The sequence below is a fragment of the Acanthopagrus latus genome, chromosome 20 (genome assembly GCF_904848185.1).
Source record: "Acanthopagrus latus isolate v.2019 chromosome 20, fAcaLat1.1, whole genome shotgun sequence".
NCBI classification, from domain to species: Eukaryota; Metazoa; Chordata; class Actinopteri; order Spariformes; family Sparidae; genus Acanthopagrus; species Acanthopagrus latus.
In genome coordinates this window covers 17894613-17909101 of record NC_051058.1, presented here as the reverse complement: position 1 = coordinate 17909101, position 14489 = coordinate 17894613, and the positions used below count along the sequence as shown (strand labels likewise).

General features: G+C 41.3%; 2 protein-coding genes across 3 annotated transcripts; one reads left to right on the top strand and one right to left on the bottom strand.

Annotated features, from left to right (window-relative positions):
- On the bottom strand, positions 1-2855 carry arl3b (ADP ribosylation factor like GTPase 3b). Of its 2 annotated transcripts, XR_005071741.1 has the most exons (7): positions 2699-2855; positions 2048-2191; positions 1809-1925; positions 1657-1707; positions 1147-1332; positions 902-1055; positions 1-789 (listed from the first exon to the last, which is right to left on the bottom strand). XR_005071741.1 is itself a non-coding variant. In XM_037080803.1 (6 exons), exons 1-6 carry the CDS (start codon positions 2699-2701, stop codon positions 1008-1010), a joined length of 549 nt encoding a protein of 182 aa, XP_036936698.1. In that variant the 5' UTR covers positions 2702-2855; the 3' UTR covers positions 1-1007. The 2 variants fall into 2 exon arrangements, 1 of the variants encoding a protein (XP_036936698.1); XM_037080803.1 differs by having other exon boundaries at positions 1-1055.
- A 333-nt stretch (positions 2856-3188) lies between these two features.
- On the top strand, positions 3189-12271 carry sfxn2 (sideroflexin 2). The gene is made up of 13 exons (XM_037080796.1): positions 3189-3375; positions 3551-3667; positions 6948-7194; positions 7281-7451; positions 7536-7634; positions 7812-7887; positions 9145-9230; positions 10577-10637; positions 10725-10791; positions 10876-10925; positions 11007-11056; positions 11155-11202; positions 12172-12271. The coding sequence occupies exons 3-13, from the start codon at positions 7040-7042 to the stop codon at positions 12269-12271; spliced, it is 963 nt and encodes a 320-aa protein (XP_036936691.1). The 5' UTR covers positions 3189-3375; positions 3551-3667; positions 6948-7039.
- The last annotated feature ends 2218 nt before the right edge of the window (positions 12272-14489 follow it).

Sequence of the window (14489 nt, the reverse complement as noted above, 5' to 3'; positions counted from 1 at the left end):
TGATTTTAACTTTTTTTATTCACATACAGTACCTTCAGGTCTGGACAGATTACATTCAAGAATATCAAAAGGAAATGCCTTTAAGGGGTGAACCCCCTCACTAACCCAAAGAGCACAGAGAAATGCATTGGGACGTACAGTACGTATACCGCTATTAAAAATCTGCCAGCATACATCAGATATGCAAACATTATAGACTACAGAGTACAGCAGCAGTGCGACTTATACTCTATAACATGGGCATAACGTAACATATGAACACGGGGACGAGCTATTTACATTTGATCCAAAAAAAAATGTAGTTCCTCTTCACCTTTTAATTCCATCTGTTTTTATACATATTAACATGTACAGTATTATTCTTTAGTGGGGAGAGTCGGATCCTCCAACATCCTTGGAATCACACACACACGCCACACCAGCTGTTGTTTGAAAGCACTCTACACTCTACTTCACCATAAATAAAACAATTACAAAAATATACCTCACTTCAAACAGAACCATAGCAGGAAAAGCGCTTACAGCAACAGTGGAATGATAAAATAAAAAGAAAAAAACAAACAAAACACACACATATGAACCGGTAAGAATGAGACGGAGAAAAAGAGTTTAAAGAACGAGCTGGAATTCCAATAAAAGACAGCAGTTTAATGGGAATGTTTGAGGCCGTGACGGGCCGAGGACGGTAGCTGCTGGGATTGGCTGGGGCGGTGATGGTGACGTGGGTAGTCCGGGCGGAGGGGGTTGATATCCTGACATGGGTTCCCTTTGAAGTCGAACCACCCTCCTCTGCTTAGAGGGCCAACATGGAAAGACGTGTTGAGATTAGTAAAACTCAGCGATACAGAAACGCAGGGGGGTTAAAAACTCCAAGTCCATGATGGATTAGTAGTGTGTTTACATTCACAGGTATATCCCATCGTATTAAGGCTCAGGAGGGTGCAATGTGTGTCAGTGTATGTGTGCTGCTGCTCATCCTCCTGAGTGGTAGAAGACTAGAAGCCAAGCTATTTCTTCTTGGAGTTGACGCTCTTGCAGACCCAATTCATGCCCTCCTGGAATAGTATTTAAGACAACAGAAATGGTGAGAAGAAGAGAAGAAAGAAAGAAAAAAAGAAAAGAAAAACACTCAGCTGGTACGCTCACCTGAATCCCCTCGCCAGTGAGGGCGGAGCAGGACTGGATCTGCCACATGCGATCCCGGATGGTGTGCAGATTGAGACCCTCGGCGATCTCTGAGGCCGGGGCGGCTGTCAGCAAATCCTGCTTGTTCGCAAAGATCAGTACAGGGACGCCGCTCAGCTTCTCTTCATCCAACAACTCAGCGAGCTCCTGCGACACATACAAACATCTGTTCATTAAACATCAACACACACACGCACACAAATGCTGTCACAGAAGAGACTCAAGTGCTTCATGGTCATAAAATGGTCTCTTGTGATTATTAAAGGTCCAGTTTAGAGGATTTAGTGGCATCTAGTGGAGAGGCTGCAGAATGCAACAAGCAAAATACCCCTCATCTCACGCTCCCATGAGGAAGCAGCTATGAAACAGGTCTTTTAAGTGAGCCGCCTTTCATTTTTTGTGACAATTTCAGTGACAGATGATTAATCAAGAAAACAAGCGACACACTGACATAAAATGTTCTGTACATACCTGACCCGTTTCCTCAAATCTCTTCCTGTCAGCGCTGTCGATGACATAAATCTGAAACAAAACAGAGGTTCTCCTTGTTAGCATGTGCAGCACTGCCTTCATCCACCGATTCATGGAATCAAAACTGCTTCTTTTTTCTGTGCTCCGCTCACCAGCACATCTGTGTTTTCAAAGTAGTTTCTCCAGTACGGCCTGATCTTCCTCTGGCCGCCAATGTCCCAAACGTTCAGTTTAAAGCCCTGAGACTGGACGCTCTTGATGTTGAATCCCTGGGGTAAGCACGAAACATCAAATGGGTTAGATAAAGCAGAAAAAACATCTAAATCTGCCAAGGAGCCAGGCAGCTCATCCTCTGCAACAGGTGGTGTGAGTGTGGAACTCTCCTCCGTACCTGTGTGGGGGTGATATGGCTGATGTCCTCAGATGCCAGCTGCTTTAGCAAGGTGGTCTTCCCTCCGTTGTCCAGACCCAGTAGCAGTATCCTCACCTCCTGGTCTGGTGTGCTCTTTAGCTTGCGCAGGATAGACAGCAATCCCTGCAACAAACAGAGAGATCAGCCGTGTGATGGTAAACGTTACTTTGTCAGGGGGGCAGGGGGAGCACTGCTGCAGCTGGCCACCATTGTGGAAATGCATCTCCCTCACTTCCATCCACTCCTCACTTACAGGCCGTGGAAGTGCGTCTTCAAGATGATGAGTGAGCTCTCTCCTAACGGTGCCGATATAACAAGGCAAAAATAAGTCCTGCTGCGAGTAAATTGTCACATCATCTTTGTTTTTCTGTAGTTGCTTCCACGCAGGGCTAGTTAACGGCACGCAAACAGGGGCTAAACGCAGCTAACGTGCTAAGCTAATCTCCCCAGATAACTGAAACGAAGCAACAAGGCAGATTTTGCAGTTGGATGTTTTTCTCGGCAAGTTAGACAGCGGCAGCCATTAAAGCGTATCTGTATCCACAAGGGCGCTAATTAATGTGAATACTTCCACGTTTTTAGTTTGAAGTTCACATTTAATAGCTAATTATTACGATAAATTAAACTCACCATCTTGTTGCCTTCGCTCCTGGAGACGCCGCCGAGGGTTACTAAGGGGAGTGACGTCAGACGCACAGCTACGCACCAAACTCCGAGCACAAACCTAATGCTGCGTTCAGGACCAAGATTCAGAACTCGAGACTTTACGTATTCCTACTAGAAAAACTAAAATGGCAAGCTTTCTAAAATCGGAGATCCTCATTTAAACTCGGAAAGCATTTGTACATGGCAATATTCATGAATAAAGATTAACAGATAAAACATTTGGAGAATAAAAGTGCCATAAAATAAAGACGTCTGTTCTATTATGTGTCGTGTGCCTTCTTTATTTCGTTTATTTATGAGACGCAGCTGCATTGCAGAGGCTTTAATTCATGTATACTTTCTAAATATACTAAGCAACATGTTCCCTTCAGGCACGTTTTTGTTGACATATGTGTTGTGCACCGACATTGCAACTAGGAAATCCCGACCTCCGATTACAACATGAATGCAGCATACATAAGTATGTGGGCCGAGTTTTAACTTAGCTAGTTAGCTAGCTGCTAGCCTGGTACACGTTTCAAATGTAGTCCAATAGTTGCGCCACATGTTGTATCTTGTGGATGGTTCTTGCCCAGAGACTTTACAATAAGTTCCCACACACCAATTCTCCCCGAGAGGCAGAACAATTCCGTCATATAGAGGTAATTAGCTTGCCAATTAGCATAACAGTTAGCTTAAGTTTAAGGTGGACTTATATGTAATCTTAAGCGTTTGTTAAATCCAGCTAGCATCTCAAACTTGTCTTTTCATTGTGATGATTTTAGTCATTCAATAATAATAAAGGGTCACGTTTGGTTTTCGCCGGTTTTTACGTAGGGAGCTGCCCCAGTTTGTGATTGGAGGACGTCCTGCCACGTGTCTCTACTATGCCACAGGAGCATATTTGATTACCTGACAGGTCGCTCTGTAGGGCGGCCGAGGGATCCCGGAAAGGTATGTATCATGTTTTTAACACTTTGGATTGCAGCTCGTGTGTCGGTGCTTCTGCTCGGTGCTCGTTTCCTCTTTCTGTGCTCGTTGCTCAAGTCAGACACAGCTGGCTAACTCGAGTGCTGAGTTGCATCACTCCGAGGTCTGACTGACATGTCTGCACTGTTTTCACAGCAGTTTGGTCGGTGGACTGAACACAAGCCCTCACACAAGCCACTCTGCCCTCACGTCCACTTTGTGTCTCTGTCAGAGGAACTGTATTTGTAATTTCACGCATTTTCTGCACGCAGAAGTTTAGAACAGGTGAGGTCCTCGTGTTAACTGTTGAGGTCACAGTCATCCAGATGTACTAAGATGTTGTCTGTGCTGCTCTGAGCTGCAGATCCGGTTTGTCACGCCTCTGGTGGAGCTTATACCAGGTACCCCCGTTGATATCCATTTTCAGGCCTTTGTTCATGTCTTTGCAAACCTGTGTCTGAACTCTGCTTTACCTCTCCTGTAGGGCTGCAACTAACAGTTATTTTCTCAATTATTAACAGATGGATCGTGTCAACGTGTCAAAAGCTAATACAGTCTGTCCTTTCAATCTTACAAATGCTTGCTTACAGTGTCTGTCCAGCAATCCAAACTAGTTGACTTTCCTAATCCATAAAATCTTACAGTACAGTGAAAAAACCTCATTCACAGTTTACTGAGCTCTGTGCTAAAGGAAAAAAATGGATCTCCTCACATTTAAGATGCCTAAACCAAAGAATGTGAGCCATTTTTGCTTGAAGCAGGAAGTCAAAATACATGCCAGTGTCATCACTCAGTCGACTAAAATGCAGATATTTTGAAGTGTCATAGAAGATGAAGAAATGCAACACACATTCCACATGTAGGAGCTGTAACCAGTGATTCTTTCTTGGTGTTTTTGCTTTAAAAAGTTATTAAATTGATTGTTTACAGAGTTGCAGATAATTTACTGTTGACTAATCAACCATTATTTTAGCTTCCCAACTCTTGTATTTGCTTAATAAGTTGAGTTTCTTGGTACAGTTCAGTTGCAGATCTGTGACCAACAAAGCATTTGCAAAACATCAACCATCTGTGAAGACAATTTAATCATGTTTTTCAAGATATATTCCAACAACAATTACATACAATTACAACAATTTTCATAACTGATTTTTGTTCTCTGAAGTAATTTATTAAGCAAAAATGCCAAACATCCACTGGTTCAGTCTTCTCAAACGTTTTTTTAATCATTCTAAACTGAATCTCTTTTGATTTTAGATGGTTATTTGGACATGAGGAGCAAGTTTGCAGCTGCAATCTTGGGCTTTTCACTATTTTCAGACATTTTATAAACTAAATAATTGATCAAAAAGTGTTCAAAATCTGTTGCATTTTTGCCATTTGTCCTAAAATTACACACAGTCCTGGTTTTCCTGCAGGGGTCAACAGTTTCATCCTATCAATCCAGTTCCAGTGTTTGTGATATGTCAGGGTGTGTAGGGCCACACTGACGTCTCGCTCATGTTGAGCTTTCCCGACAAGGTTCTGCAGGCCTTCACTCTACTTTAAACAAACCAGAAACAATCCAGTTCCAGCCAGATTGAGCACCGACAGACTCCTCTCCCCTGTGTGCCCTTTACTTATGAAACATTACACCGTGTAGGGCAGGTTTACCTACAGTAAATAATTAGCAATGTAATGATGAAGATGCGCAGAGGGATGCTTGGATTGTTTGGGCTGAAGTCAGCAGGTTCTGGCCCCCCCCCCCCCCCCCCCCGATCGGTTGATATGAAGCAAAATGCTGAAAGTGCGAAAACCCAAAATGACAACCTGTGGTACCATTTAGCAGGATGTGGTCAATGATTTCTAGAGAAAGTTTGGCCCTTGAGAATTTTCAGAGAGGAGCAAGAGTTTGTGTTTGTTCAGGGCTGTGTGGGGTTTGAGCCCAAGGGCACCCGCTGGCAGACGGGGAGAGCAGCAGCTGGGGAGGAGGCCGAAAAACCTCAACTCCAGCTGGGATAGTGTTGTCACGATACAATACTCTAGAGAAATACCTATATGCAACACCATTTTTGGTTCCACAGGGAAACATTTAGTCCATAAATTTGAAGGAGTAACACGAGGCTTGTGTGTTGTGTCTTTAGCCCAACTGCCTCCAAGTTAATTTGCTTCTGGACGAGTTGGGGCGGTGTTTGCACTACAACAGTGAACGTGAGTGAAAAATATGCAGCTCGTGTTGGTGTGATTGCATTGCACATTGCAAAAACGTGTGTAAACATGAGTAAATGTGTTGATATCTTTGAAAACAACAACAGTATCTCACATGACTGAGTGAACCTGACTTTACAGGGTTCAATAGTGACATGACTGCATAAAACGGATTTCAGTGTTATTATTTTCTTGATTATCTAGAAAACGTCTATAATGCTGTGAATAATGCCTCAGAGCTCAACTTCTTCCCAGTCAGAATGTTTGTTTTGACCAACAAAAACCCAAAGAATCTTCAAAAAAAGCACTGAATATTTGAAATTTAAGTGGATGGAACCAGAGATTGTTTGGCATCATTGCTTAAAAATGGCTCAGACGATTAATGTGAAACTGTACAGCTCCAGGTCAATTGTGCCACCAGGTTTTGTGGTGCCAGAAGTTTGAATAAGTTTTGTTGACTCACTGATAAATAATCGGTTTACTGTTGCAGCTCTAGTTGCCTTTTCACTTACGTACAGGTACTCTAACCATGACAGCTTTATAAGAAGATTGGACAAATTGTGGCTTAATGGGATCCTTGATGTCAAAAACTTGTGTTTGGTTTCAAAAATGTTCCATTAATTATTTTCATAACCCACAAGATGACAAATACATAAGTCTTGTTTCATTCAATCAGCAGTCTAAAAGATATTCAGGTTACATTTAGGTAAAACAGAAAAGCAACAAGTCCTCATGTTTCAAAAGCGAATTGAATAAATAGTTAAATGTATTACATTTTCTGTTGGATGAACTGAGACAACCCTGTGGGAATGGAAGTTCAAAGGTAGATCAGTCTGGCCCTCTGTGACCCACTGAACCAAAGGAAAACGTCTGTTAATGTTCTTCAGTTCAGACCAGGCCGAGCTGGTTCGACAACAAACATGATAAAGGTCGTGTTGAACTGACAAGAAACACACATTTAATTCATGCTTTAACTATCAGTAAATGTCCTTGCCCAAGTCGGATCAGTCGGTACTCATTTCTTTGTTTTAAACCAAACATTTTCAGCTGATTTCGTCATTATTCCTGTTTTCTTCAGGTTTCGGCTGCAGCTGCTGAGTGAACATCTGCGCCCTTGGAACTTTTTAATGCATTAAGTTGGGACTGCTTATTTTTTGTTTACAAACCAACATGGCTTCCAGCTCATTCGACATCGACGCGCCGCGATGGGATCAGACAACGTTTATGGGCCGACTGAAACACTTCTTCAACATCACAGACTGTCGAACGGCACTTTTACCAGACTCACGCCTGGATGAGGCCAAAGCTTTAGTAGAAAGCTGCAGGTGAGAGGACGGACACTGGAGCTGATAGGAAACTGAAAGAAATCTTTTGTTGGTGTGTTCAATATGTGTGTTCTGGTGTTCTGCAGGGCAGGATCCCTCCCTCCCGGCACCACAGAGGAGCAGCTCCACTACGCTAAGAAGCTGTATGACTCGGCCTTCCACCCAGACACGGGAGACCGCATGAACCTCATCGGCCGCATGTCTTTCCAGGTCCCAGGAGGCATGGCCATCACCGGCTGCATGCTGCAGTTCTACAGGTACCAAAGAGAAAACAGAGCGAGCTGCGTTTGAGCCACACAGGAAGCTTTTTTTTTAGAGGTTTCATAACTGTCTGTTTGTAGGACAGTTCCTGCTGTGGTGTTCTGGCAGTGGGTGAATCAGTCCTTCAACGCTTTGGTCAACTACACGAACCGTAACGCTGCCTCCCCCATCACGCCCAAGTAAGAGTCCAGAACACATTAAAGCTTTCAGTGGAAGTCCATAATCCTGCAGTATTGTGACCTCCACATCAACTTTTAAACCTGCTGCCTTTCTCTCACATTAATGCAAAAGTGTCGTCTTTCTGAATGATGCAAAGCTTTAACAGATTGAAGCATCTTTTACCGTCTCTCTCTCAGACAGATTGGTGTTGCCTATGTTACAGCAACCAGCACGGCGCTGGCAACAGCAGTGGGACTCAACCTCTACACAAAGGTACAAACACACACGGACTGTTATCTGTTCATCTCCGACTGTTGCCTGAGAGCTTTTTGTGTCGGTAATGAGTGCTGAGTTTGTCTCCAAAGTCATCTGGATAATCTGAAAAGATTAATCGGTCAGGCGTGTTTCAAGCGTTTCATTTCAGCAGCGCGAGCACAGCAACCTTTAAAACATTATCCGGACCAAATGAATTGTGGTTGTTGAACATAACAGCGATGCTTTGAACTGCATCATGCAGTTTTTCTTATCAGGAGATGGGGTTACAGACTGCGTGTTTTTTCGATACCTTACAGTAGATGTAACGCACGATTATAATCTCGTATTTTGGAACGTAACCACTCGTTACTCTCAGGATGTGACTGTCGCTACGACCTGAAATTATTCATGTAAATATTTACTTGTTAACTGGAGATAATCGAAAGTTAAACTAGGACTAAAAACTAGTCAGCGAAGGAAAATACTCAAATACTGTGATAAGGCAAATATTGTATTTTACTTTAGTACATTTATTTAATAAGTTCAGTAACTTTGCCAATCTATAGTCGTATTAAAAGACATATAATTAACAAATAAACTAAGAAGTATTCGTATAAGCTAAGGTCAAATTGTATTGATCCTGGGGAAACTCAAAAGCAACCCAGCTGTATATAAAGTAGTTTAAAGGGGCACTACGTCGTTTGGAGAAGAAATTCAAACGCTGAATTTTGATATTTACAATATTAGTTAGGTGATAATATAAACTTTTACATTTACATTTTTACATTTTGTCACAAAGTGTTTTTACTGTGTTATTGCTGCTGGTGTACCACAAGCAGCATCCACGACGACTAAAATATCGTATATCTTATTAGATAGATTAGATATGTAGATGTCTGTTCACAAACTTTAGTGGCATCTGTAAAAAATTCAAATACCTGGATTATGTAAACACTGTCAGTTTATGATTGTCCAGTATAAGTGTGTTAAAAGTCATGATCATTAGTAGACTTTTCCTCAGGAAGTCAAAATGTCGGATACCTTTAACAATCTTATGTGAACAAGCCACCAGCATGAATAATATGAGTCCTGGAACTGATTAGACATGGTGTGTTTTCACAGATGTGACACGCTGTTAATAAGGTCTGTTTGGCAGTGATAGCAGTCTCCTCTAATCAAGAGTTTTAAACTTAAGTGGTCGGCTGTCTGTTTTTTCAAATTTAAATCACTGGTTGAATCTTTAAAACCTTTTTGTGTCTCTGTGTCCTCCTGCAGAAAGCTCCTCCACTCGTCGCTCGCTGGGTCCCGTTTGCAGCCGTGGCATCAGCCAACTGTGTTAACATTCCTATGATGAGGCAACAGTGAGTCCCGCTGTGTGACTGTTTTCATTCCCAAATGCATGTATGTGTGGGCGAGTGTGTCGCTCTATTGTGCAGACTTTAATGGTCATGTTTGCTGAAATCCAAGCGATGCACTAAGAAAAAATCATACTCAAAAAAAAAAAAGGGGGATGAGAAGTCAGGTTTATTTCTAGAGCACATTGACCAGGGGCAATAAAATACAAAGTATAAAGTAAAGAAAACACTCCAGTGACAAGGGAAAAAATAGTAAGGAAGTGATTCATGCTTGTTTGTCAAGGCTGTAATGTCGGAATACCAGTGATGTGTGAAGGCCAGATATAAACACAACATCTCAAGAAAGAGTAAAATAAATAAAAGTTAGCCATGCTACTGGCACAGCTCTGGGGATTGCAGCTATTTTATATTCCTAGATTAGATCTCCTTTACTATTTAGTTTCAAGCACATTTTAGTCTTTTTTTATAGTTTATGGTTACAGTCAAGTGTTAGTTAATGAAAAGTACGACATTATAACACTTACAGATAAGTTGGTTAACTCACCGCGGCATTAGTAGCAGGGTGGAAAGACTTCAGCCATCTTTTCAGATTGTTTGCTTTCTCCACACTTAATTTGTAACCGCTGGGCGTCTCTCTGCCTCCTGTTACTGCGCTGTCTTTTCTGTATCCACAAATTTAGTCTTTTTTGCCGACCAAAGCCATCATCACGTTGTTGTCATTAACTTGCTGTCGGGACTCGTGACGACTCGTGGGAACGCTTCAATCAATGACAGGGATGTGTTGATATTATTTTGACGGATAGACGCACGTGTTAATTATCAAAGATGTATTTTTAGCTGATTATCGTCTCATCTTAGGGATGAAATAAGGGTGTTGACGGACATTTTTCATCATAGTTTTCATTAACGAAACTAACACTTATGTCAGTACATGTTATATCTCAACAATTACTTGAAGCAGATGATACGAGGAGGGAGACCATCGCCTGCTGCTGCTACCCACCATTCACCTGGTATATTTTCACCACGTAGCTCAACAGAGAGGGTCGTAGCCTAGCGATAAGACACGATTATTGTAGCAAATATCACTAACTTATACCAGAAATGTATTTTATTGTTTTATACTGGTAAATCAGATGTTAGAGTTGATGAATTTGGCACTCTGCTGTCGGCCTCGAGAAGAACGGCTCTTGTTTTTTTAGTTTTTGTTTGGAGCAATTAAACTTCACCCTGGAGATGTCAAGGTTCTCACGGAGTAACAGATTGTTGATGGCTAGGTGGATGGCGAGAAAACCACAAAGATTTACATCTAGTTTCACTTCACGTTCACTGTGTCTTTCATGTTTTCTCAGGGAAATTCTGAATGGCATCGCTGTGACAGACGAAAACGGCAACAAGCTGGGTCAATCCACGGTCAGCACTGTAGAGAAGAAAAATAGCGCAATAGCTTTCCTTTACTGAATATAAATGATCTTCACTTGTGTTGTATCCCTCCTGTAGAAAGCAGCAGCAAAAGGCATCACTCAGGTGGTCATCTCTCGGATCACCATGGCTGCACCAGGAATGAGTATGTAAATATATACCGAGTCAGTTCTTCAAGCCATCCTCTTCTTTCTATTGACATCTTTTTCTTTTTCTTCTCTTCCATCAGTCATTCTCCCCATCATCATGCAGAGGCTGGAAAAATACAAGTTCATGCAGGTCAGACTTTTCCCTTCATTACCATCCGCAAACATGAACGCGAGCGTCTGTTCTTCAAGCTTTGTCTTTGTCTTTTCACAGAGAATCACGTTTCTCCACGGACCCATTCAAGTGATGCTGGTGGGAGGGTTGTAAGTAGAGAGCGTCGCGGAGATTTTAATTTTCCGCTGAGCGTTTCATCGTGGGAACAAAACTAACTTCTGCTCATTCTGTTCTCTCGTTTTTACAGTTTGATCTTCATGGTGCCCGCTGCCTGCTCCCTGTTTCCACAGAGATGGTAACACACCTGTTTCAGTTGCACACTTGAAAGAGTTAGATTTGTTCTCGGTTAACACTTTTGGGCTCACGATGGACAGTTTTAATGATCAAAGGTGATGCAGCAGAACCAGAGACAAATGTTAATTTCACACATTGTCTTTCCTTGTAAAAACCTGGGGCCCGATTACAGAGCTACAGAACTGCTTATCCTGTATTAGAATTCAAAGATGGGAACAATCATAAGTTTTGTATTACAGAAGCAATTCCTTATCTCATGGCTGTGGTCACTGTTAGCTCAAATCAGTGTTAGCTTCTACAACGGACTAACATTGATATCAGCTTCTCCAACATGCTAACACTTATGTTGGCTTCTCCAACCCGCTAAAATCAGCATTAAAGTCTTCAGCAGATTAATGTCACTGTTAGCTTCTCCAGCAGGCTAATGTCAGTGTTAGCTTCTTCAACGGTCATAAATGAGTGTTAGCTTCTCCAACAGCTATGGTATTATATACTTAACTGCTCATATAGTTCCTCATCTTTAGTGTCATTGCCACACAGACATAACAACAGTTTATACCATCCTAACTAGGAAATTAATCCATTGTTCAGTAATCGGTAAAGTCCTATCTTAGGAATGTTGTTACACCAAAAACCCTAAATTTAATCCTCAACCGAGTTAAGATAGAATTTCAGACCTGAAAGCTCTAACATGAGACCCCTGGTTGCCTACATTACCCACAATCCAACTCTACCACCGACAAAACTACACATTCAAAGGTTGTTGAAAATGTTCATGTCCACTGTTATAGATTGAGTTTCTTCTTTCCTGGACTCAGTCTCTTGGGCTCATTAGTGTTTCCCACCATCTGTTTAGTCTGAGGCATTCTGCATAAGCAAACAAACCAGCTTTGGCTTGTTTAATCAAACAAAGTACACTCTGACCATGTTCTTCTTGTCTTTCTCTTCACCTCCTCTCCCCCTCTCACAGCTCCATGGCTGTGTCCAAGCTGGAGCCCGAGCTGCAAGACTCCATCAGGTCTCAGTATGGAGACACTATACAACGTGTTTACTTCAACAAAGGCCTCTAAGAGGGCTGATTATCTGTTCGACTGACGAGCCTGAATACATTTTTGGTTATGTAATGTGTCTTCATGTACTAATCATTAGTCATAACAACGTTCTCTTATGCCTTCGTCATCTTCAGATCTGTGCTTATCGGTGGGTGGTTGATTGATCGTGTCACTTTTTAAATGTAGTTCTGTTTCTTTGGGTCCTGTTTCCTTGCGTTGAACAGATTAAAGGGGCACTGTGTACTCCTGTTGAGAAACCAAATGATCTCATCTCAGGAACAGATTAAAACTCTTGTTAGTTTGTCCTTCATGTAGCTGTTTTCATTGGCCGTCGTTCGTCTCAATGTTGGAAAACGCTCTTACTGTGTCTTGCCAAACTTCCCTTACGATCTGTGCCTTTCTCCAAAGTGGCAGGAGCAACAACACTGCTGGATTTCCCTTTTTCTTTCTTTTAAACCAATATTGGATTTACTGTGAAACCATAAAGTAGTTCTCTGCATGGGTTAACATTGAGTGTGGTGTGGATGCTGTGAGGTAAAGATGGAGGATACTGCCCTCTTCTGCCAGAACAGAGGTAGATGTATTAACGACTTGTTGGAATGATTTATCTGAGGTTTACCAGTTTGGATCATGTCACTGTGTAAACTCAGACTTGTGCCACAAATCCTCAGTATAAGATGGAATAAAATGATAGAAATATTTGAAGTTCAGTGTCCTGCAGTGTTTGTTTTTATGTCTTGTTTGTGGGGAAATGTATTATTTGGATGAAGAGGTTGTCCCAGCAGATAGAGAGTGGTGAGAAATGTACTTGGATCATTTACTTTCCTTTATTCCTTTATTTAAAGAATGATGTTTGACTGACATTCTGTATTCTCTACTGTTTAATTGGTCTTGTAGAGCTAATATTAAATACGTATGATACAGTATCTTATTTCAGTGCTTCCCAAACTAGGTGTCGGGCACCAGATGAATCTGAGGGGCTGTGAGGTGATTAATTGTGAAGGATAGAAAGAAAAAATAAAAAGCTCAGTTACATAAATATGGATCTCCTTCCAGACTCTTCTATAATCTGTGCTTTTATTTTGAAATATTGGATAATTTTATGTCCTTGGGTCCCGAACAGTTAATCACATTAAACTGCTGGAGAGTTTAAAGCTGCAATATGTAAAGATTTAATTGAACATTTTTATCAGATTGTAAATCAATAAATCATTTCATGTTATGACGTCTATACTGTATTTGTGTTAAGAGATATCTACTGAAGTTAGCATGCTAACTTTATAGCCATATCTGCCAAAAGCTCCTGTACTAGCAGCGAAAACACAACGCTCCCCATGATGCTCTGAGCTCCAAGTCAGGGTCACTACATGCACTGCTAACAGAGCTAACGAGCTAATAGCAAGCTCTTGATAGCAGCAGTTAGCGGTTGCTCTGCTGATATGGGAGGAACTAAATCTCAGAGAACACACAGCTCTTTTCTAAGAGGTCCAAAAGGTTTGTAACAGCTGGTTTAATGTGTTTACTAATTTTATCTTTTTTTATTTTAAAATCATGATCTATAAAGTAACCTCTGACTCCAACTTTCAGTGAATTTAGTACAATACAAATGCAGCTTGTGAAATAAAACCATTACATATAAAATATTCAACTGAAGTGCAAGCAACCTTTAAAATTGTACTTATAAACCAGTAAACTTTAAATCCACCTCTGCAGACAGGAAGAAGAAAAACGGCCAACACGACATGTTCAGTAACAGCTTCATGTGAGTCACATGGATGTCAGACCAGAAGCAGAAGCAGTAATTTTCCAACAAAAACAATTGTCTTCCTGTTTCTACACACACACGCTGTTTATGAAGAGCTGAACTGTTGCATTGCTTCAGTTGCACAATTAAGTGGTTTCACTGTAGAAACATTCAGATGATTTACTTAAGGAAAAAGTACCATGCTGGGAAAATACTCCACCACAAGTGAACAAGCTGTGCCGGAGCCAAAATAGCTCATTTTAAAATGTGTTATTATCAATCTGATTTGAAAACACTGATTCAGGTAATAACAAAATTGCCGAGTACTGGATCCAATAATCGTCCACCTGTACTACCTACATGTAAATATATTTAAAATATTGTTAAGTATTGATATTTTTTTACATTTAATACCGACTTTCAAGACTTTTACTTGAATATTATTTGTGGAAGTATGGAGGCTGATGTCCACCAGTGAAAGACTGTGATGAG